Here is a 23,890-nt window from a genome sequence, read left to right as displayed (position 1 = left end):
CCACACCTGGCCCTCACTGGGGTAGGCTCAAGTCCTCCAGGACAGCCTCAGGAGCAAACCCCAGTGGATGACCCATATGCAGAGGTGGAAATAAAACCACAAGTGAAACCTTATCCACCCAGGGGCAGGGTGGATAAGGAAGAAGACCCAAAACCATCCCATCACCTGTATAAGCTGCAGATTAAATCCACATGATCAGCTAGACAGATTCTATGTCTATGGAATATATAAAAGGACATTGAGAGCTCCCACAAAAGAAAATCCACTAGTTCTGATAGCTGTGGACTTTGGAGGCATGAACACATAGGACAAAGGCCAGATTAGAATCTGAGCTGCGCCCACAACAGGTTAAGAGGTCAACACAGTGTTGGAGGGCATCCTAGGGAGGTGAGGTGGACTGTGACTTCCAGTGAGGGAAAGGACTCTGACACCAGTGACTCAAGAAAAACATTAATTATTCTTGTGTTTTGACTTGTTCTATAGATTCTTTCGGATTTTTTTTCCTTTTTCCCCCCTCTGTTGTAGTTGTCGATTTTATTGGCACTATGAAATCTAATTAAGCTTTTGAGCTTTTTTTTCCTCAGTAACATTTTTTATTGTTGTTATAAACCTCTGACTCTACATTGGCATTTTGCAGTTCTGTGGAGTTTTTCTTTTCTGTTTTCTCCGTTTTGAATTTATATTTTTAATTTTTTAAAACTATTATTATTTTTCTACATTTATTCATTTGCTTTTCCTACTGTTCTTTCCCCCTTGCAGTTAAACTTAATGTATATAAATCTTCTTTATCTACTTCCATTTAACTTGGCATATCTATTCTTCCCTTCTTTTCTTTCTTTCCTTTACTTTCAACGTATTTGTTAGTTTTATTTTCATTGCTTTATTCCCCAATTGGCACTTTGCTTTAGTTTGTTTTCCAGTTTGTGCTTTAGTTAGTTTTGTTCTTAAATGGTAGATATAATTTTTGGTTTCCTTTGTTCACCAGGTCAATCTATTGTACAATATTTTTGTTGGACTGCTTTGATTTTGCTTATGGGTGTATATGTATATGTGTATATTCAGTCACACTTTTTATTCTTGTTATAAACCTCTGCCTCTATGTTGGACTTTTGCAGTTCTGTGGAATTTTCCTTTTATTTTTTTCTCTTTTCTCTTCATTTAATTTTAATGTTTAATTTTAAACCTATTATTATTTTTTCTACATTTGTCCTTTCTTTGCCTTTCCTACTGTTCTAATTCCCTTGCAGTTAATCTCTAATGAATATAAATCTTCTTTATCTATCTCGATTTAACTTTGCATATCTGTTCTTTCTTTCTTTACTTTCTTTCCTCTCTTTCCACTTTCCTTTGATTTCCTCTCAGAAACCAAGAGGAAGAAAGAATTCAACACTGAAGCCTGGGAAAAAAAGACCTCAAACACAATAAGTTTTAAAAATTAATGAAAAGGCAGACACATACTACACAAATGAAGGAATAAATTAGAAACACAGAAGTCCAAATAAATTAAGAGGAAATAGGCAAACTACCTTAAAAAGAATTCGGAATAATGAAAGTAAAGATGATCAAAAATCTTGAAAACAAAACGGAGAAAATGCAAGAATCAAGTAACAAAGACCTAGAAGAATTAAAGAATAAGCATACAGAAACAAACAACACAATTGCTGAAATTAAAAATACTCTGGAAGGAATCAATAGGAGAATATCTGAAACAGAAGAATGAATCAGTGAGCTGTAAGATGGAAATAACTTCTGAAGAGCAGAATAAAGTAAAAAGAGTGAAAAGAACTGAGGATACTCTCAGAGACCTCTGGGACAATATCACATGCACCAATATTCAAATTATAGGGGAGAAGAAGAAGAGAAAAAGAAAGGGTATGAAAAAATGTTTGAAGAGATTATAGTTGAAAATTTCCCCAACATGGAAAAGAAAATAGTCAATCAAGTCCAAGAGGCACAAAAATTTCCATACAGGATAAACCCAAGGAGAAACATGCCAAGATATATACTAATCAAACTAACAAAGATTAAACACAAAGAAAGAATATTAAAAGCAGCAAAGGAAAAGCAACAAGTAACATACAAGGGAAACTCCATATGTTTAATAGCTGACCTTTCAGCAGAAACTCTGCAGGCCAAAAGGGAATGGCAGGAAATATTTAAAGTACTGAAAGGGAAAAATCTACAACTAAGATTACTGTACCCAGAAAGGATCTCACCCAAAATTGATGGAGAAATAAAAAGCTTTTCAGACAAGCAAAAGTTAAGAGAATTCAGTACCACTGAACCAACTTTACAACAAATGTTAAAGGGACTTATATAGACAAGAAATACAACAGAAGAAAAAAAATTTACAAAATAAACCCCAAACAATTAAGAAAATGACAATAGGAACATAAATATATTAATAATTACTTTCAATGTAAATGGATTAAATGTTCCAATCAAAAGACACACACTGGCTGAATGGATACAAAAACAAGACCCATATATATTCTGTCAACAAGAAACCCACTTCAGACCTCAAGACACATATAGACTGAAAGTGAGAGGATGGAAAAAATATATTCCATGCAGATGGGAAGCAAAAGAAAGCTGGAGTAGCAATCCTCATATCAGACAAAAGAGACCTTAAGATAAAAAATACTACAAGAGATAAGGAAGGGCACTACATAATGATCAAGGAATCAATCCAAGAGGAAGACATAACAATTGTACATATCTATGTACCCAACATAGGAGAACCTCAATACATAAGACAAACACCAACAGACATAAAAGGAGAAACTGACAGTAACACAATAATAGTAGGAGACTTTAACACGCCACTTACACCAATGAACAGATCATCAAAACAGAAAATTAATAAGAAAACACAAGTCTTAAATGATACATTAGATGAGATGGGTCTCATTGATATCTTCAGGACATTCCATCCAAATGCAGAAGAATACACCTTCTTCTCAAGTGCACATGAAACATTCTCCAGGATAGACCACATCTTGGGTCATAAATCAAACCTCAGTAAATTTAAGAAAATTTAAATCATGTCAAGCATCTTCTCCGACCACAATGCCATGAGACTAGATCTCAACTAGAAGAAAAAACTGTAAGAAACACGAACATATGGAGATTAAACAATACATTTTAAAAATAACCAAGAGGTTACTGAAGAAATCAAGGGAAATAAAAATTCTAGGGAAAAAAATGACAATGAAAACACAGCAACTCAAAACCTATGGGATGCAGGAAAAGCAGTTCTAAGATGGAAGTTTATAGCAATACAATCCTACCTCAAGAAACAAGAAAAAACATCGAAAAAATAACCTAACTTTACACCTAAAACTACTAGAAAAAAAAAAGACCCCAAAATTTGTAGAAGTAAAAAAATCATAAAGATCAGAGCAGAAATAAATGAAAAAGAAATGAAAGAAACAATAGTAAAGATTAATAAAACTAAAAGCTGGTTCTTTGAGAAGATAGACAAAATTAACAAATCTTTGCCAGACTCATCAAGAAAAAAGAGAGAAGAATCAAATAAACAAAATTAGAAATGAAAAAGGAGAGGTTACAACAGACAATTCAGAAATGCAAAGGATTATAAAAGACTATTATGAACAGCTATATGGCAATAAAATGGATAACCTGGAAGAAATTGACAGATTCTTAGAAAAGTTCAACCTGCCAAGACTGAAGAAGGAAAAAATAGAAATTATGACAACTCAATTACAAGCACTAAAATTGAAGCTGTGATCAAAAATTTCCCAAACAAAAGCCCAGGACCAGCTGGCTTCACAGCAGAATTATATCAAACATTTACAGAAGAGCTAATGCCTATCCTTCTAAAACTCTTTCAAAAAATTGTGGAGGTAGGAACACTTTCAAACTTATTCTACAAGACAACATGATACCAAAGCCAGAGAAAAATAACACACAAAAAAGAAAACTGCAGGCCAATATCACTGATGAATATAGATGCAAAAATCCTCAACAGAATTTTAGCAAACAGAATGCTGCAACACATCAAAAAACTCATACACCATGATTAAGTTGGGTTTATTCCAGGGGTGCAAGGGTTCTTCAATATATGGAAATCAATGTGATACATCATATTAACAAATTGAAAGATTAAAATCCATATGATAATCTCAATAGATGCAGAAAAAGCCTTTGACAAAATTTAGCATCCATTTATGATTAAAATTCTTCAAAAAATGGGCATAGAAGAAACCTACCTCGGAGGAAGTCCTAAGATGGCAGAAGAATAGGATGGGGAGACCACTTTCTCCCCCACAAATTCATCAAAAGAACATTTAAATGCTGAGTAAATTCCACAAAACAACCTCTGAATGCCAGTTGAGGACATCAGGCACCCAGAAAAGCAGCCCACTGTCTTGGAAAAGAGGTAGGAAAAAATATAAAAGACAAAAAAAGAGACGAAAGAGGTAGGGACGGAGCTCCGTCCTGGGAATGGAGTCTTAAAAAGAGAGAAGTTTCCAATCTCACTGCTGAGTCTGTGGTGAGCCTTGGAAGCACAGAGGGCAACATAACAGGGAGGAAAAATAAATAAATAATTAAAACCCACAGATTATGAGCCCAACGGTAACTCCCCCAGTGGAGAAGCATTGCAGATGCCTGCATCTGCCACTAGCAAGCGGGGGCTGGGCAGGGAGGTGTGGGCTGCATTGCTTAGAGTAAGGATTGGGCCTGAATGCGCTGAGGGTAATCAGAGCGAACTAACTTGGGATAGCAAACCAGACTGTGGGATAGCTACCACGAGAAAAGCCCTAAGATACCACCAGGACCGTGCACGGAACAAAGGACTGAACAGAATTAGCCGGCTGCAGACCATCCCCCTCCGGTGACAGGCAGCCAGAGCTGGAAGGAGGCAATCACAGCCCCAGAGAGACATTATATACCAAACTGTAAGCAGGCTTCATTGTTAACTAAGACTTCTCGGGGTTCTGGACAGTCATCATCTGCCTGAGAAGGTGCGCCAGTTGTACACCCAGAAAACCGAGCAGCAGAGATGGGAGATGTGATAAGTCACAGTGACTGCGCTCACCAAACACCTCATCACCTGAGCTGCTCAGACCTGGGAAGGGCACAAAACGCAGGCCCAACCGAGCTGCGCCTCTGAGGACTACCTGAGTCCCTGAACCTGAGCATCTTAGACCTGGGAGGTGCATGCAGCCCAGGGCCGGCCTCTGATGGTTCCCAGTGGAGCAACCTAAAGCTTGAGCTTTGTGGGCAGGGAGGGCACACACGCCATGAGCAAGGGCAGGCCTAGTGTGGCTGAGACACTGTGAGCACACGCCAGTGTTATTTGTTTGCAGCGTCCCTCACTCCCCACAGCGCGACTGAACAAGTGAGCCTAAAAAAAGTGTCCACCACCGCCCCTCCTTGTGTTAGAGCAGAAATCAGACACTGAAGAGACCAGCAAACAGAAGAAGCTAAAACAGAGGGAACCGCCTTGGAAGAGACAGGTGCAATAGATTAAAACCCTGTAGTTAGTACCGACTACATAGGAAGGGGTCTATTAATCTTGAGAAATATAAGCCGGACCAAGGAACTATCCGAAAATGAACTGACCCCACACTGCCCACAACGACACCAAAGAAATTCTTAGATATATTTTTACTATTTTTATGATCATTCTTTTTTTTTTTTAACTTTTTTAAAGTTTTAAGTCCTCTATTACTCCTTTAATTTTCATTTTTATAACCTACTATTACTTCATATATAATTTTTGTGACTTTGTTTTTTTTATTCTTCTTCTTTTCTTTAATATTGTATTTTTGAAAATCCAGCTCTACTCTAGATTTTTAATCTTTGCTTTTTCGTATTTGTTATCAATTTTGTACCTTTAAGAACCCAATCTTCTGTACCCATTTTTACTTGGGAGCGAGATTACTGGCTTGACTGCTCTCTCCTCCTTTGGACTCTCCTTTTTCTCCACCAGGTCGCCTCTGTCTCCTCCCTCCCCCTTCTCTTCTCTACCCAACTCTGTGAATCTCTGTGTGTTCCAGACGGTGGAGAACACTTAGGGAACTGATTACTGACTGGATATTTCTCTCTCCTTTTCATTCCTCCCTTTTATCCTCCTGGCCACCTCTGCTCCTTCCTCCCTCTTATCTTCTCTATATAACTCTGTGAACATCTCTGAGCGGTCCAGACTGTGAAGCGCACACAAGGATTACTGGCTAGCTTTCTCTCTCCTCTTTTGATTCCACCTCATCTTATTCAGGTCACCTCTAACTCCCTCCTCCCTCTTCTCTTCTCCATGTAACTCTGTGAACCTCTCTGGGTGTCCCTCACTGTGGAGAAACTTTTCATCTTTAACCTACATGTTTTATCAACGGTACTGAATAGAAGGATAAGTCTTGAGACTACTGTAAAAATAAGACTGAAAACCAGAAGCAGGAGACTTAAGTCCAAATACTGAGAACATCAGAGAACTCCTGACTCCAGGGAACATTAAAAGATAGGAGCTCATCAAATGCTTCCATACCTACACTGAAACCAAGCACCACCCAAGGGCCAATAAGTTTCAGAGCAAGACATACCACACAAATTCTCCAGCAACACAGGAACACAGCCCTGAGCTTCAATATACAGGCTGCCCAAAGTTACTCCAAAACCATTGACATCTCATAACTAATTACTGGACACTTTATTGCACTCCAGAGAGAAGAAATCCAACTCCACCCACCAGAACACCGACACAAGCTTCCCTAGCCAAGAAAACTTGACAAGCCACTGATGCAACCCCACCCACAGTGAGGAAACTCCACAATAAAGAGAACTCCACAAACTGCCAGAATACAGAAAGCCCACCCCAAACACAGCAATATAAGCAAAATGAAGAGACAGAGGAATACCCAGCAGGTAAAGGAACAGGATAAATGTCCACTAAACCAAACAAAAGAGGAAGAGATAGGGAAACTGCCTGATAAACAATTCCAAATAATGATAATGAAAATGATCCAAAATCTTGCAATCAAAATGGAATCACAGATAAATAGCCTGGAAACAAGGATTGAGAAGATACAAGAAAGGTTTAACAAGGACCTAGAAGAAATAAAAAAGAGTCAATATATAATGAATAATGCAATATAAGAGATCAAGAACACTCTGGAGGCAACAAATAGTAGAATAAAGGAGGCAGAAGATAGGATTAGTGAAGTAGAAGATAGAATGGTAGAAATAAATGAATCAGAGAGGAAAAAGAAAAACGAATTAAAAGAAATGAGGACAATCTCAGAGACCTCCAGGACAATATTAAATGCTACAACATTCGAATCATAGGATTCCCAGAAGAAGAAGATAAAAAGAAAGACCATGAGAAAATACTTGAGGAGATAATAGTTGAACACTTCTCTAAAATGAGGAAGGAAATAATCACCCAAGTCCAAGAAACCCAAAGAGTCCCAAACAGGAAAAACCCAAAGCAAAACACCCCAAGACACATATTAATCAAATTAACAAAGATCAAACACAAAGAACAAATATTAAAAGCAGCAAGGGAAAAACAACAAATAACCCACAAGGGGATTCCCATAAGGATAACAGCTGATCTTTCAATAGAAACTCTTCAAGCCAGGAGGGAATGGCAGGACATACTTAAAGTGATGAAAGAAAATAACCTACAGCCTAGATTACTGCACCCAGCAAGGATCTCATTCAAATATGAAGGAGAAATCAAAAGCTTTACAGACAAGCAAAAGCTGAGAGAATTCAGCACCACCAAACCAGCTCTCCAACAAATACTAAAGGATATTCTCTAGACAGGAAACACAAAAACGGTGTATAAACTCGAACCCAAAACAGCAAAGTAAATGGCAACGGGATCATACTTATCAATAATTACCATAAACGTAAATGGGTTGAATGCCCCAACCAAAAGACAAAGACTGGCTGAATGGATACAAAAGCAAGACCCCTGTATATGTTCTCTACAAGAGACCCACCTCAAAACAGAGGACACATACCGACTGAAAGTGAAGGGCTGGAAAAAGATATTCCATACAAATAGAGACCAAAAAAAAGCAGGAGTAGCAATACTCATATCAGATAAAATAGACTTTAAAACAGAGGCTGTGAAAAGAGACAAAGAAGAACACTACATAATGATCAAAGGATCAATCCAAGAAGAAGATATAACAATTATAAGTATATATGCACCCAACATAGGAGGACCGCAATATGTAAGATAAATGCTAACAAGTATGAAAGGGGAAGTTAACAATAACACAACAATAGTAGGAGACTTTAATACCCCACTCATACCTATGGATAGATCAACTAAACATAAAATTAACAAAGAAACACAAACATTAAATGATACAATAGACCAGTTAGACCTAATTGATATCTATAGGACATTTCACCCCAAAACACTGAATTTCACCTTTTTCTCAACTGCACACGGAACCTTCTCCAGGACAGATCACATCCTGGGCCATAAATTTAGCCTTGGTAAATTTTAAAAAATTGAAATCATTCCAAGCATCTTTTCTGACCACAATGCAGTAAGGTTAGGTATCAATTACAGGAGAAAAACTATTAAAAATTCCAACATATGAAGGCTGAACAACACGCTGCTGAATAACCAACAAATCACAGAAGAAATCAAAAAACAAATCAAAATATGAATAGAAATGAGTGAAAATGAAAACGCAACAACCCTAAACCTGTGGGACACTGTAAAAGCAGTGCTAAGGGGAAAGTTCATAGCAATACAGGCATACCCCAAGAAACAAGAAAAAAGTCAAATAAATAAGCTAACTCTACACCTAAAGCAACTAGAAAAGGAAGAAATTAAGAACCTCAGGGTTAGTAGAAGGAAAGAAATCTTTAAAATTAGGGCAGATATAAATGCAAAAGAAACAAAAGAGACCATAGCAAAAATCAACAAAGCCAAAAGCTGGTTCTTTGAAAGGATAAATAAAATTGACAAACCATTAGCCAGACTCATCAAGAAACAAAGGGAGAAAAATCAAATCAATAAAATTAGAAATGAAAATGGAGAGATCACAACAGACAACACACAAATACAAAGGATCATAAGAGACTACTATCAGCAATTATATGTCAATAAAATGGACAACTTGGAAGAAATGGACAAAATCTTAGAAAAATACAACTTTTCAAACTGAACTAGAAAGAAATAGAAAATCTTAACAGACTCATCACAAGCATGGAAATTGAAACTGTAATCAGAAATCTTCCAGCAAACAAAGCCCAGGTCAGGACGGCTTCACAGCTGAATTCTACCAAAAATTTAGAGAAGAGCTAACACCTATCCTGCTCAAACTCTTCCAGAAAATTGCAGAGGAAGGTAAACTTCCAAACTCATTCTATGAGGCCACCATCACCCTAATACCAAAACCTGACAAAGATCCCACAAAAAAAGAAAACTACAGGCCAATATCACTGATGAACATAGATGCAAAAATCCTTAACAAAATTCTAGCAATCAGAATCCAACAACACATTAAAAAGATCATACACCATGACCAAGTGGGCTTTATCCCAGGGGTGCAAGGATTCTTCAATATCTGCAAATCAATCAATGTACTACACCACATTAACAAATTGAAAAATAAAAACCATATGATTATCTCAATAGATGCAGAGAAAGCCTTTGACAAAATTCAGCATCCATTTATGATAAAAACCCTCCAGAAAGCAGGGATAGAAGGAACATACCTCAACATAATAAAAGCTATATATTGCAAACCCACAGCAAACCTTATTCTCAATGATGAAACATTGAAAGCACTTCCCCTAAAGTCAGGAACAAGACAAGGGTGCCCACTTTCACCACTACTATTCAACATAGTTTTGGAAGTTTTGGCCACAGCAATCAGAGCAGAAAAAGAAATAAAAAGAATCCAAATTGGAAAAGAAGAAGTAAAACTCTCACTGTTTGCAGATCACATGATCCTCTACATAGAAAACCCTAAAGATTCCACCAGAAAATTACTAGTGCTAATCAATGACTATAGTAAAGTTGCAGGATATAAAATCAACACACAGAAATCCCTTGCATTCCTATATACTAATAATGAGAAAATAGAAAGAGAAATTAAGGAAACAGTTCCATTCACCATTGCAACAAAAAGAATAAAATACTTAGGAATATACCTACCTAAAGAAACTAAAGACCTATATATAGAAAACTATAAAACACTGGTGAAAGAAATCAAAGAGGACACTAACAGATGGAGAAATATACCATGTTCACGGATCAGAAGAATCAATATAGTGAAAATGAGTGTACTACCCAAAGCAATGTATAGATTGAATGCAATCCCTATCAAGCTACCAACGGTATTCTTCACAGAGCTAGAGCAAATAATTTCACAATCTGTATGGAAATACAAAAAACCTCGAATAGCCAAAGCAATCTTGAGAAAGAAGAATGGAACTGGAGGAATCAACTTGCCTGACTTCAGGCTCTACTACAAAGCCACAATCATCAAGACAGTATGGTACTGGCACAAAGACAGAAATATAGATCAATGGAACAAAATAGAAAGCCCAGAGATAAATCCACGCACCTATGGACACCTTATCTTTGACAAAGAAGGCAAGAATATACAATGGAGAAAAGACAATCTCTTTAACAAGTGGTGCTGAGAAAACTGGCCAACCACTTGTAAAAGAATGAAACTAGAACACTTTCTAACACCATACACAAAAATAAACTCAAAAAGGATTAAAGATCTAAACATAAGACCAGAAACTATAAAACTCCTAGAGGAGAACATAGGCAAAACACTCTCCGACATACATCACAGCGGGATCCTCTATGACCCACCTCCCAGAATATTGGAAATAAAAGCAAAAATAAGCAAATGGGACCTAATCAAAATTAAAAGCTTCTGCACAACAAAGGAAACTATAAGCAAGGTGAAAAGATAACCTTCAGAATGGGAGAAAATAATAGCAAATGAAGCAACTGACAAACAACTAATCTCAAAAATATACAAGCAACACCTGCAGCTCAATTCCAGAAAAATAAACGACCCAATCAAAAAATGGGCCAAAAAACTAAGTAGACATTTCTCCAAAGAAGACATACAAATGGCTAACAAACACATGAAAAGATGCTCAACATCACTCATTATCAAAGAAATGCAAATCAAAACCACAAGGAGGTACCATTTCACTCCAGTCAGAATGGCTGCGACCCAAAAGTCTACAAGCAATAAAAACTGGAGAGGGTGTGGAGAAAAGGGAACCCTGTTACATGGTTGTTGGGACTGCAAACTAGTATAGCCACTATGGAGAACAGTGTGGAGATTCCTTAAACAAGTGGAAATAGAACTGCCTTATGACCCAGCAATCCCACTGCTGGGCATACACACTAAGGAAACCAGAATTGAAAGAGACACGTGTACCCCAAAGTTCCTCACAGCACTGTTTATAATAGCCAGGACATGGAAGCAACCTAGATGTCCATCAGCTGATAAATGGATAAGAGAGCTGTAGTACATATACATAATGGAGTATTACTCAGCCATTAAAAAGAATACATTTGAATCAGCCTAATGACGTGGATGAAACTGGAGCCTATTATACAGAGTGAAGTAAGCCAGAAAGAAAAACACCAATACAGTATACTAATGCATATATATGGAATTTAGAAAGATGGTAATGATAACCCTGTATGCGAGACACCAAAAAAGACACAGATGTATAGAACAGTCTTTTGGACTCTGTGGGAGAGGGAGAGGGTGGGATGATTTGGGAGAATGGCATTGAAACATGTATAATATCATATAAGAAATGAATCACCAGTCCAAGTTCGATGCAGGATACAAGATGCTTGGAGCTGGTGCACTGGGATGACCCAGAGGTATGGTATGGGAAGGGAGGTGGGAGGGAGGTTCAGGATTGGGAACACTTGTACACCCATGGCGGATGCATGTTGATGTATGGCAAAATCAATACAATATTGTAAAGTTAAAAAAAAAAAAAAGAAAGAAACCTACCTCAGTAATGGCCATATATAATAAGCCTACAGCAAATGTTATCTCAATGGTGAAAAACTGAAAGCATTCCCCCTAGGATCAGAAGCAAGACAAGAGTGTTCACTTTCACCACTATTATTCATAGTGGAATAATATTATTACACTTAATTATTTAATTAATATTATTACACTTAATTTATTAATTATATAATTAATAATAATATCTGGAACTCCTAGCTACTGCAATCAGAGAAGAAAAAGAAATAAAAGGAATCCAGATCAGAAAAGAAAAAGTAAAGCTCTCACTGTTTGCAGATGACATGATGTTGTACATTAAAAAAAAACCCTAAAGATAGTATCAGAAAATTACTAGAACTAATCAGTGAACTTAGGCAAGTTGCAGGATACAAAATCAATACATAGAAATCACTTCCATTTCTATATACTAAAAATGAAAAATCAGAAACAGAAAGTAAGGAATCAATCCCATTCACCATTGCAACAAAAAGAATTAAATATGCAGGAATAAGCTTACCTAAGGAGACAAATGACACCACCCTTATGGCAGAAAGTGAAGAGGAACTAAAAAGCCTCTTGATGAAAGTGAAAGAGAAGAGTGAAAAAAATGGCTTAAAGCTCAACATTCAGAAAACTAAGATCATGGCATCTGGTCCCATCACTTCATGGGAAATAGATGGGGAAACAGTGTCAGACTTTATTTTTGGGGCTCCAAAATCACTGCAGATGGTGATTGCAGCCATGAAATTAAAAGATGCTTACTCCTTGGAAGGAAAGTTTTGACCAACCTAGATAGCATATTCAAAAGCAGAGACATTACTTTGCCAACAAAGGTTCATCAAGTCAAGGCTATGGTTTTTCCTGTGGTCATGTATGGATGTGAGAGTTGGACTGTGAAGAAGGCTGAGCGCTGAAGAATTGACACTTTTGAACTGTGGTGTTGGAGAAGACTCTTGAGAGTCCCTTGGACTGCAAGGAGATCCAACCAGTCCATTCTAAAGGAGATCAGTCCTGGGTGTTCTTTGGAAGGAATGATGCTGAAGCTGAAACTCCCCTACTTCGTCCACCTCACGTGAAGAGTTGACTCATTGGAAAAGACTCTGGTGCTGGGAGGAATTGAGGGCAGGAGGAGAAGGGGACGACAGAGGATGAGTTGGCTGGATGGTATCACCGACTCAATGGACATGAGTTTGAGTGTACTCCAGGAGGTGGTGATTGACAGGGAGGCCTGGCGTGCTGCAATTCATGGGGTCACGAAGAGCCGGACAGAACTGAGTGACTGAACTGAATTGAACTGAACTGAACTGAAGGAGACAAAAGAACTGTACACAGAAAATTATAGGACACTAACAATAGAAATCAAAGATGACATAAACATATGGAGAGATATTCCATGTTCCTGGGTAGGAAGAATCAATGTTGCAAAAATGATTATACTACCAAATGCAATCTACAGATTCAGTGTGATCTCTATCAAATTACCAAAGGCATTTTTCACAGAACTAGAACTAGGACAAAAAATTTCACAATTTATATGGAAACACAAATACCCCAAATGGCCAAAGCAGTCTTGAAAAAGAAGAATGGAGCTGGAGGAATCAACCTTCCTGACTTCAGATTATACTACAAAGCTACAGTTCAAGACAGTGTGGTATTGGCACAAAAACAGAAATATAGAACAAGGGAATGAGATAGAAAGCGCAGAGATAAACCCATGCACCTATAGGTGCCTTATTTTTAACAAACAAGGCAAGAATATACAATGGGGCAAAGACAGCCTCTTCAATAAATGGTGCTGGGGAAACTGGAAAGAAACATGTAAAAGAATGAAATTAGAACACTTCCTAACACCATATACAAAGATAAACTCAAAATGGATTAAAGACCTAAATGTAAGGCCAGAAACTATAAAACTCTTAGAGGAAAACATAGGCAGAACACTTGACATAAATCAAACCAAGATCCTCTATGACCCACCTCCTTGAGTAATGGAAATAAAAACAAAAGTAAACAAGTGGGACCTGATAAAACTTAAAAGTTTTGCACAGCAAAGGAAACTACAAGCAAGGTGAAAAGATAACCCTCAAAATGGGAGAAAATAATAGCAAATGAAACAGCTTACAAAGTATTAATTTCCAAAATGTATAAGCAGCTCCTACAACTCAATGCCAGAAAAACACCCAACCCAATCAAAAAGTGGGGAAAAGACCTAAACAGACATTTCTCTAAAGAATACACAATGGAGTATTACTCAGCCATTAAAAAGAATACATTTGAATCAGTTCTGATGAAGTGGATGAAACTGGAGCCTATTATACAGAGTGAAGTAAGCCAGAAAGAAAAACACCAATACAGTATACTAACGCATATATATGGAATTTAGAAAGATGGTAATAATAACCCTGTGTACGAGACAGCAAAAGAGACACTGATGTATAGAACAGTCTTATGGACTCTGTGGGAGAGGGAGAGGGTGGGAAGATTTGGGAGAATGGCACTGAAGCATGTATAATATCATGTATGAAACGAGTCGCCAGTCCAGGTTCAATGAACAATACTGGATGCTTGGGGCTGGTGCACTGGGACGACCCAGAGGGATGGTATGGGAAGGGAGGAGGGAGGAGGGTTCAGGATGGGGAACATGTGTATACCTGTGGTGGATTCTTTTCGATATTTGTCAAAACTAACATAATATTGTAAAGTTTAAAAATAAAATAAAATTAGAAAAAAATAGAATTAAAAAAATAAATAAAATAGGCTCACTGGTCTAAAAAAAAAAATAAAGAAGATATACAGATGGCTAACAAACACATAAAAAAACCCACATTGCTCATTATTAGAGAAATGCAAATCAAAACTACAGTGAGACATCACCACACACCGGGCAGAATGACCATCATCCAAAAGTCTACAAACAATAAATGCTGGAGAGGGTGCTGAGAAAAGGAATGCTCTTGCACTGATGGTGGGAATGTAAATTGATACAGCCACTATGGAAGATGATATGGAGATTCCTTAAAAAACTGGGAATAAAACCACCATATGACCCAGCAATCCCACTCCTAGGCATATACCCTGAGGAAACCAAAATTGAAAAAGACACATGTATCCCATTGTTCGTTGCAGCAGTATTTACAATAGCTAGAACATGGAAGCAACCTAGGTGTTCATTGACAGATGAATGGATAAAGAAGTTGTGGTGTATATACACAAAAAATATTACTCAGCCATAAAAAGGAATACCTTTGAGTCAGTTCTAATGAGGTAGGTGAACCTAGAACCTATTATATGGAGTGAAGTAAGTCAGAAAGATAAATATACTCTAATGCATATATATGGAATCTAGATAAATGGCACTGAAGAATTTACTTACAGGGCTGCAAAGGAGAGAGAAACAGACAGAGAATAGATTTATGGACATGGCGAGAGGGGAGGAGAGGGTGAGATGTATGGAAAGAGTAGTATGAAAACTTACATCACCATATGTAAAATAGATAGCCAACAGGAATTTGCTGTATGGCTATGGAAATTCAAACAGGGGCTCTGCATCAACCTAGAGGGATGGGGTGGGGAGGGAGATGGAGGGAGGTTCAAAAGGGAGGGGATATATGAATACCTATGGCTGATTCATGTTGAAGTTTGACAGAAAACAACAGAATTCTGTAAAGCAATTATTCTTCCATTTAAAAATTTTAAAAATATACATAACATAAAATTTACCATTTAAACATTTGAAGTGTACACATCAGTGTCTTAAGTATATTTACAATATCATGTAACTATCACTATTATCCATTTCCAGAGGAAATTTCCAGATATATTTAAATCTTTGGTCCGTGTAGAATTTATTTTGATACAAGATACGTGGTATGAATATAATGTTTTATTCCCTTATGGCTAGCCAATTGTCTCAAAATAATTTATTGTGTCTTTTCTGAACTTACTGTGTCTATTCACGTGCTGACATTCTGCTGTTTTAACATCTGTAGTTTTATGATATGTTATAACATCTGGTAGACCTATTCCCTCAATTATGCTTATTTTTCAGAATGTTTCTGAGTGTTCTTCCCTCATAACTTCCCATATAAACAATCTGGATTTAAAAACAAAAATTTCATTGGTAATTTTTCACTGTGGCTGCTAAGTTGCTTCAGTCGGATCACATTTAATCTATAGATTAATTTCAGGATAACCAACTTTTTATAATTTAATCTTCCGATTGGGTCATATGATATGTTTTTCTATTTGTTCAGGCTTCCCTGGTGGCTCAGAGGGTAAAGAATCTGCCTGTTTGGGTTTGATCCCTGGGTCAGGAAGATCCCCTGGAAAAGGGAATCTGCTCCAGTATTCTTGCCTGGAGAATTCCATGGACAGAGGAGCCTGGCAAGCTACAGTCCATAGGGTCACAAAAAAGTGGGACACGACTGAGTGACTAACACTTTCACTTCCACTTTTTAATATTTGTTCAATAATTATTCTGTGTGCTTCTATAGCACTTTATATTTTTGTCATGTATCTTCGACACATTTCTCCGTATGTTTACACGTTAGGCATTTTGTTTTCCTGACATCATGTCTTTCTGGTTATTAGTATTATGTAACCTAAGGAGATCCAACCAGTCCATTCTGAAGGAGATCAGCCCTGGGATTTCTTTGGAGGGAATGATGCTGAAGCTGAAACTCCAGTAGTTTGGCCACCTCATGCGAAGAGTTGACTCATTGGAAAAGACTCTGATGCTGGGAGGGGTTGGGGGCAAGAGGAGAAGGGGACGACAGAGGATGAGATGGCTGGATGGCATCACTGACTCGATGGACGTGAGTCTGAGTGAACTCTGAGAGTTCGTGATGGACAGGGAGGCCTGGCGTGCTGTGATTCATGGGGTCACAAAGAGTCGGACACAACTGAGCAACTGAAAGGAACTGAACTGAACTGAATATGTTCATTTATTTCTTTATTTAATTTTGTGTACAACCTTTTTCCTGAATTCTTTTTTTTTAATTATTATTATTTTTTTTACTTTACAATATTGTATTGGTTTTGCCATACATCAACATCCATCCCCCACAGGTGTACACGTGTTCCCAATCCTGAACCCCACCTCCCACCTCCCTCCCCATACCATCCCTCCGAATTCTATTATTTGTATGAATTTTTCTATGGATTCTGTTGGATTTTTCAAGTACAAAATTAAATCATCTATATATTATGATAATAGAATGCTCTTCTTTGAAATTTTATATCTCACTTCTTTCTCTGGTCTGTTGAAATATATTTCTAGGCTCACGATTGAGCCACTCCTGTCTGGGGTGTGGCTCAAACCCAAACTTAAGTAACTTTCATATTCTTGTAAATGTTCCGCTTGACAAGAAAATGAAATATCCTGTCAGCCAATCCCTAAACACCAGACCAACTGTGGGCTCTGCACTTATTTTCTTGTTCCTTGTTTATTTTCTATTTTTCTCTTCCTTATTCATTATTCTTTATCCTATAAAAGCTTTCTGCCACTCATCCTATTTTGCAGTTTTCTGGACCCTTGGAAATGGAGAATGGCCACTTCATGAAGCATTAAATAAAGTTGATCACCTAAGTTGCTTTTGTTAATCATATTTAACACAGATCTAACTGTATTAACTAGTATAATACTATTAAATTATAGTGATGAAGGTAGAATCATCTGTTGTGTAAACTTTGGTTATAATTAATCTATGAAACTACTGTGCCTGTTACCTTTTAAAGAGTAGGTCTTAGACAATTTAGCCTATTTTTAAAATAAGGTAATGTGTTTTTATGATTTATTTGAAAAACATATGTATTTGGCTCTTTGTCTATTACTCCTGGGACATAGCTCCTAAAGTCTTCGCAGCTTCCTACGTAAGCATTCCAGGGGTAAGTTATGACCAACCTACACAGCATATTGAAAAGCAGAGATATTACTTTGCCAACAAAGGTCCGTCTAGTCAAAGCTATGATTTTTCCAGTAGTCACGTATGGATATGAAAGTTGGACTATAAAGGAAGCTGAGTGCTGAAGAATTGATGCTTTTGAACTATGGTGTTGGAGAAGACTCTTGAGAGTCCCTTGGACTGCAAGGAGATCCAACCAGTCCATCCTAAAGGAAAGCAGTCCTGAATGATCATTGGAAGGACTGATGCTGAAGCTGAAACTCCAATACTTTGGCCACCTGATGTGAAGAACTGATTCATTTGAAAAGACCCTGATGCTGGGAAAGATTAAAGACAGGAGGAAAAGGGGACAACAGAGGATGAGCAGGTTGGATGGCATCACCAGTTCGATGGACATGAGTTTGAGTAAGCTCCAGGAGTTGGTGATGGACAGGGAGGCCTGACATGCTGCAGTCTATGGTGTCACAAACAGTTGGACATGACTGAATGACTGAACTGAATATTTTTCCCAGTTCCTGAATTAGCTCCAGAGCAACAAGGTGAAATGGGTATCTTTTGTTATTCCTAACAAACCCCTTTCATACCACAACTGAAATTTATATTCATTAGGTGACTTTGGAAAGCTCCTTGGGATGGGAGGGAACCAAGCCTATTAGCAAGTTGAAACTTTCAGTCCCATGCTCTTTTATGCTGACAGGGGAAAAGGCCTAGCAACTGAGTTTAATCATCAGTGACCAGTGATTCAATCAATTCTGCCTATGTAATGAAGTCCCCATAAAAACCCAAAAGGATGGGGCTAGGAGAGCTTCTGGGTTGGTGGACCCAGGTAGGTGCTTGGAGGGTGGCACACACAGGAGAGGGCATGCAAGCTCAGCACCTCTTCCCACATACTTGGCCTGATCCGTCTTGCTCATCTGGCTGTTCAGAAATTATGTTTTAATAAACCAGTGATCTAGTAAGTAGACTGATCTCCTGTTGTTCTGTGAACTGCTCTAGCAAATTAAACCTGACAAGAAGATCGTGGGAACCTCTAATCTATAGCCAGTGTGTCAACAGCACAGCTAACCTGGACTTGTTACCAGTGTCTGAAGTTGGGAGAGAATAAGGGATTGAACCTTTAGTCTGTGGGATCTGACAAGCTGATCTGACAGGAGATAGTGTTATAACTGAGGCAAATTGTAGGAAGCCCAAGTGGTAACTGGTAAATGACAAAATTGCTTGGTGTGGGGAAAAGAACTCTTACATCTAGCATCAGAAGTAGTGTGCTAGCAGTAGAGAATAGAGGAGAAACACAGGACTGCGTTTCCATAGCAGGTAATTTATCTGCTTAGATTATTTTCCTCTTCTGGATTCAGTATTGGTAAATTATATTTTTCTAGAGTCACTGCATCTCAGTTTTCAATATATTTGCATAAAGTTAAGCAGAATAGAGTTTTATTTATTTGTATACATGGTTATTTCCTGTTTTTAATTTCTTCTTTTGGGTATTTAGGTTTTCAAGGAAGTGTTTTAAAAGACTGGAGACACAAGATCTTGCTGGTGTGCTGGTGGCGGTGATTCATCGGTTTCATTTTCTTTCAGACAAAACACTGCAAAGCAATGTTTGGTGTTTTTGAAGAGGGAAGTAAATCACTAAAGAGTAAGCAAATAGTCAGAGTTCAGGAAAAGATAGGAATGAGGGAATTTCCAGAGACTAGCAATTTAATGTGGAGAAGGCAATGGCATCCCACTCCAGTACTCTTGCCTGGAAAATCCCATGGACAGAGGACCCTGGTGGGCTAAAGTCCATGGGGTCACTAAGAGTTGGACACGACTGAGTGACTTCATTTTCACTTTTCACTTTCATGCGTTGGAGAAGGAAATGGCAACCCACTCCAGTGTTCTTGCCTGGAGAATCGCAGGGATGGGGGAGCCTGGTGGGCTGCCGTCTATGGGATCACACAGAGTCGGACACGACTGAAGTGACTTGGTGGGAGCAGCAGCAATTTAATGAACAGACTTTGCAAGAGCTCCACACAGCTGTAAAGCTTCAGTCAGTCAGTCAGTTCAGTCGCTCAGTCGTGTCTGACTCTTTGCGACCACATGAATTGCAGCACGCCAGGCCTCCCTGTCCATCACCAACTCCCAGAGTTCACTCAAACTCACGTCTACCGAGTCAGTGATGCCATCCAGCCACCTCATCCTCTGTTGTCCCCTTCTCCTCCTGACCCCAATCCTTCCCAGCATCAGAGTCTTTTCCAATGAGTCAACTCTTCGCATGAGGTGGCCAAAGTACTGGAGTTTCAGCTTTAGCATCATTCCTTCCAAAGAAATCCCAGGGCTGATCTCCTTCAGAATGGACTAGTTGGATCTCCTTGCAGTCCAAGGGACTCTGAAGAGTCTTCTCTGATACCACAGTTCAAAAGCATTAATTCTTCAACGATCAGCTTTCTTCACAGTCCAACTCTCACATCCATACGTGACCACAGGAAAAACCATAGCCTTGACTAGACGGACCTTTGTTGGCAAAGTAATGTCTCTGCTTTTCAATATGCTATCCAGGTTGGTCATAACTTTCCTTCCAAGAAGTAAGCGTCTTTTAATTTCATGGCTACAGTCACCATCTGCAGTGATTTTGGAGCCCAAAAAATAAAGTCTGACACTGTTTCCACTGTTTCCCCATCTATTTGCCATAAAGTGGTGGGATCAGATGCCATGATCTTAGTTTTCTGAATGTTGAGCTTTAAGCCAACCTTTTCTCTCTCCTCTTTCACTTTCATTAAGAGGCATTTTAGTTCCTCTTAACTTTCTGCCATAAGGATGGTATCATCTGCATATCTGAGGTTATTGATATTTCTCCCGGCAATCTTAGATCTGTTTATTTGTGTGGTTGCAAGCTTTTTTGTTTTTGTTTCACTTTTTTGGCTTTTTGTTTGTTCTCTCTCTCTTATATTTAAAGAAATTTAATAAGTTATTTCTTTCAGGCTACAGAAAATATTCTTTACATGATCAGGGAACAATAAAACTGAGAAAAATGACTAGAGAAAAGTTGGTGCCACTATCCCTAGATCCCAATTCCTGATTTCCAATTCTTTTTCTAGTGCAGCTTCTGGAATCCATTAGAACATACAGAAAAGGATCAAATCCCACAATGACTGAAAGGCTGATAAGAATGTAAATGAGGTCATTTCCATCTCTGACATAGACCAAAACATCCTGTGTGCCCTGCCTTAAGGGCACATGAAAAAATACACCCATAAAACTTTCTCTTGCAAATTTTCAAGGAACTGAAATTAAATATGATGATATGACGCCATATCCTTTAAATGTCTTGAAATTATAATTTTAAATGAAGGACAAGCACTCACTAGTTCAATCAACATCAATTCTTAAAAGTATGAAACCAGTACTGCCTGAATCAGCTTTAATCCCGGATGCATTTAAAGGAAAGAGTTCTTGTTTTGTCACTGTTTTAGGAATGTAAAGGACACTGTGGCTAGAGCCACTGGGACCCACCCAGCTACCTGCCCTCCCCTCTCAAGTGGGACTTATGTACACACAGCTTTGTTATTGTTGCTCTCAGTCTGCTTATAATTCGGTTGATGCCTGTTTGGGCAAGGCAGGAACAGCTGCACTTTCTTTGGGGGGACTTCCAGCCCTCAGTGGTTGTTTGGCAACTAAAGTGCACAGACAGAGAGCAGATGGGCAGATGGCTTCCTGTGTTGCCCTTGCCCTCCCACCTACACAGCTCTCTGAGAACACTGCAAAGCGCTGTAATGGCAGAACAGGGGAAGAGCTCTGGATGCACAGAGGGACCAGCCTAGATGTAACTACATCCCTCCCCACCGCCAAAAAAATCAGGACAACCTAAACTGCTCACTGGTCACACAAACTCCATGACCTTAATGAGGTAATTTTAACATTTGCTGACTAAAAAAAGGAAAAAGAATTCAGATTGTGGAGGGCAGTAATGGAGCAGCTGTTTCCTTGCTGAAAAATGTAAATGGGATCATTTTCCTAGAGGTTGGGGAGGGAAGAAAGGGTCAGAAATAGGGAAAGGAGAGTAGTTTCTTTCAAAAATCAGAGGTTCCCCTATCCCTGAATTAAGAGGTCAGAGTTCTCTGTGGGGAGTGGGGGATGGGGAGGGTTAGGACAATGAGGGCCATGCAGCCCTCATCAGCAGCGTCTCTGCAGTCTGAGACAAAACACAGTCCTGGAGGTGGAGGTGGGTGAGGAGTTTAGGAAAGTGTGCAATCTCTGTGTGACTACAACCCCTTTGATTCCAAAAGGAAAATCTTTTCTCTTTTTAAACTGTTGGATTATGATAAAACCATCAATTACGAAACAGTAAAACAATACTTTTTTCTTTTAAATGTCTCTTTGCAAATCTTTCATCAAGATAGAAAAGTATAACATGATGTACTTGAGTATTCTGTGCCCCTACGTCAGACACTAGTCAGAATGTGCTCTGTCTCATTTAATTTCCCAAATGACACATGAAGTTGGGTGTTATTCTATCCATTTTACAAGTAAAGAAGTTGAAGCTCAGACAGGTAAAGCCCACTTGACCCAAGGTATATACATTGGCTGAAGATTTTATGGCCAATATGGGGCAGGACCAGAATTTGTGACCCAATGGGTCTGACTGCAGAGTTCAACCTTACTTTGCACCATAAAAAGGTTGAGGTAAAAAGTCAGGGGGCCAGCTCACAATCCACACACAAGACAGAATCTGCAGCCTTATCTCAGCCTCTGCGGAGTTGAAAACAACTGTAACCATACATTAAGGTCATGAGCTGTAAACGCACATAAAGGTCATCATATGAGAGGTCAGGATCCCACTTCCTCCACCACCTCCCAACCCCACTACCCTCCACCTCTGCAGATGTCCCCACAGCTCAGATGTCCCTGAATATGGGGCAATGGGAGCTTGTCCTGGCCCCTCACTCACCCCACATGTCCCCCTCAGGCTGTAAGGAGAAGACGGAAGAAGTCTGGGGGGTGGGGATCGGGGTAGGGGATGGAGAGAAGGGCCTGAGATTGTGGAGATAATTTTGCCAAACCAGAATCTGAATAATGAGACTGCTCTAATCATTTCAGCAGCAGCAGCCCCACAAAGCAGGGCTAATAATTGCCTTTTGAAGTAAGGGTTTGATGGTGATTTTCCCATTCTGAGGAACTTGCAGACATTCCAGAAAGGCCCTCATCCCTCTTTCCTCCCCTTCAACCCTCAAAGAAGCTTGAGAAACAGAATGTTGGTACCAGGCAAGCTCCAGCTGCCTACCAGTCTTCCTCACATCTGACTCAGCCTTTCACCACCCTGTCCCAGGAGCAGCCCCACCTGTCCTGTTACTCACCAAAAATGAGACTGATTTGGAGTATCAGTGTCTGGGTGGGGAGCCAGCTGCTGCCTAAGGAATCCATGACTGCCTGCTGACTGTGTTAGACCTCTGGCTCCTCCTCTGCTTGCTCTCCGCCCCTCCCCTCTCTGACCCTCTCTGCACTAGAGGCTCTCCTTGCCTGATGAGTCAAAGCAGAAAGTAAAAAATTAGAGGCTTTTTTTCTGATAAAAATCATCCATGCTGATTATTTAAAATTTGGAAAATATAGAAAATTGTACAGAAGAATAAAGAATCACTTGTTATCACACCTCATAAATCTAACCATCATAAACATTCTATTTTTCCAGGTTACCACGATATTATTGACATGTAGTATATGTAAGTTTAAAAGTACACAACATGATCATGAGATACATGTATGATTGCAAAATAATTACCACAATGAGGATAGTTAATATCTCTCACCCCTCACATAATGACTGTGTGTCTGTGATGATAAAATTTAGGATTTATTTATTCTTTTGATAAGTTTCAAGTATATTATGCAGTATTGTTCATTGCAGTCACCTTGCCATGCAGTAGATCTCCAGAATTTATTCATCTTAATTATCTAAAATGTGTACTTTTTGACCAACATCTCCCCATCTGCCAGCCCAGACAATGACCATTC

At 38.7% G+C, this 23,890-nt stretch overlaps 1 protein-coding gene across 3 annotated transcripts in view; it reads right to left on the bottom strand.

The window, feature by feature from the left end:
* LOC147376736 (CD48 antigen-like) overlaps nucleotides 1–23,383 on the bottom strand; it is a 58,000-nt gene extending 34,617 nt beyond the window's left edge. For all 3 annotated transcript variants that reach the window (XR_015161209.1, XM_086393480.1, XM_086393481.1), the window contains exon 1: nucleotides 23,236–23,383. Coding sequence is in view for 2 of the 3 variants with exons in the window: in XM_086393480.1 (XP_086249606.1) it covers nucleotides 23,236–23,302 (67 nt within the window). In the remaining variant the exon portion in view is untranslated. The remainder of the gene's footprint in view (nucleotides 1–23,235) is intronic.
* Between the last annotated feature and the right edge of the window lie 507 nt (nucleotides 23,384–23,890).

Source organism: Bos grunniens, chromosome 3, assembly GCF_055505025.1.
Source record: "Bos grunniens cultivar Pamir isolate PY7600 chromosome 3, Bosgru_T2T1.0, whole genome shotgun sequence".
Lineage (NCBI taxonomy): Eukaryota > Metazoa > Chordata > Mammalia > Artiodactyla > Bovidae > Bos > Bos grunniens.
The sequence above is the reverse complement of the archived record's forward strand: the minus strand, read 5'-3'. Positions and strand labels throughout refer to the sequence as shown.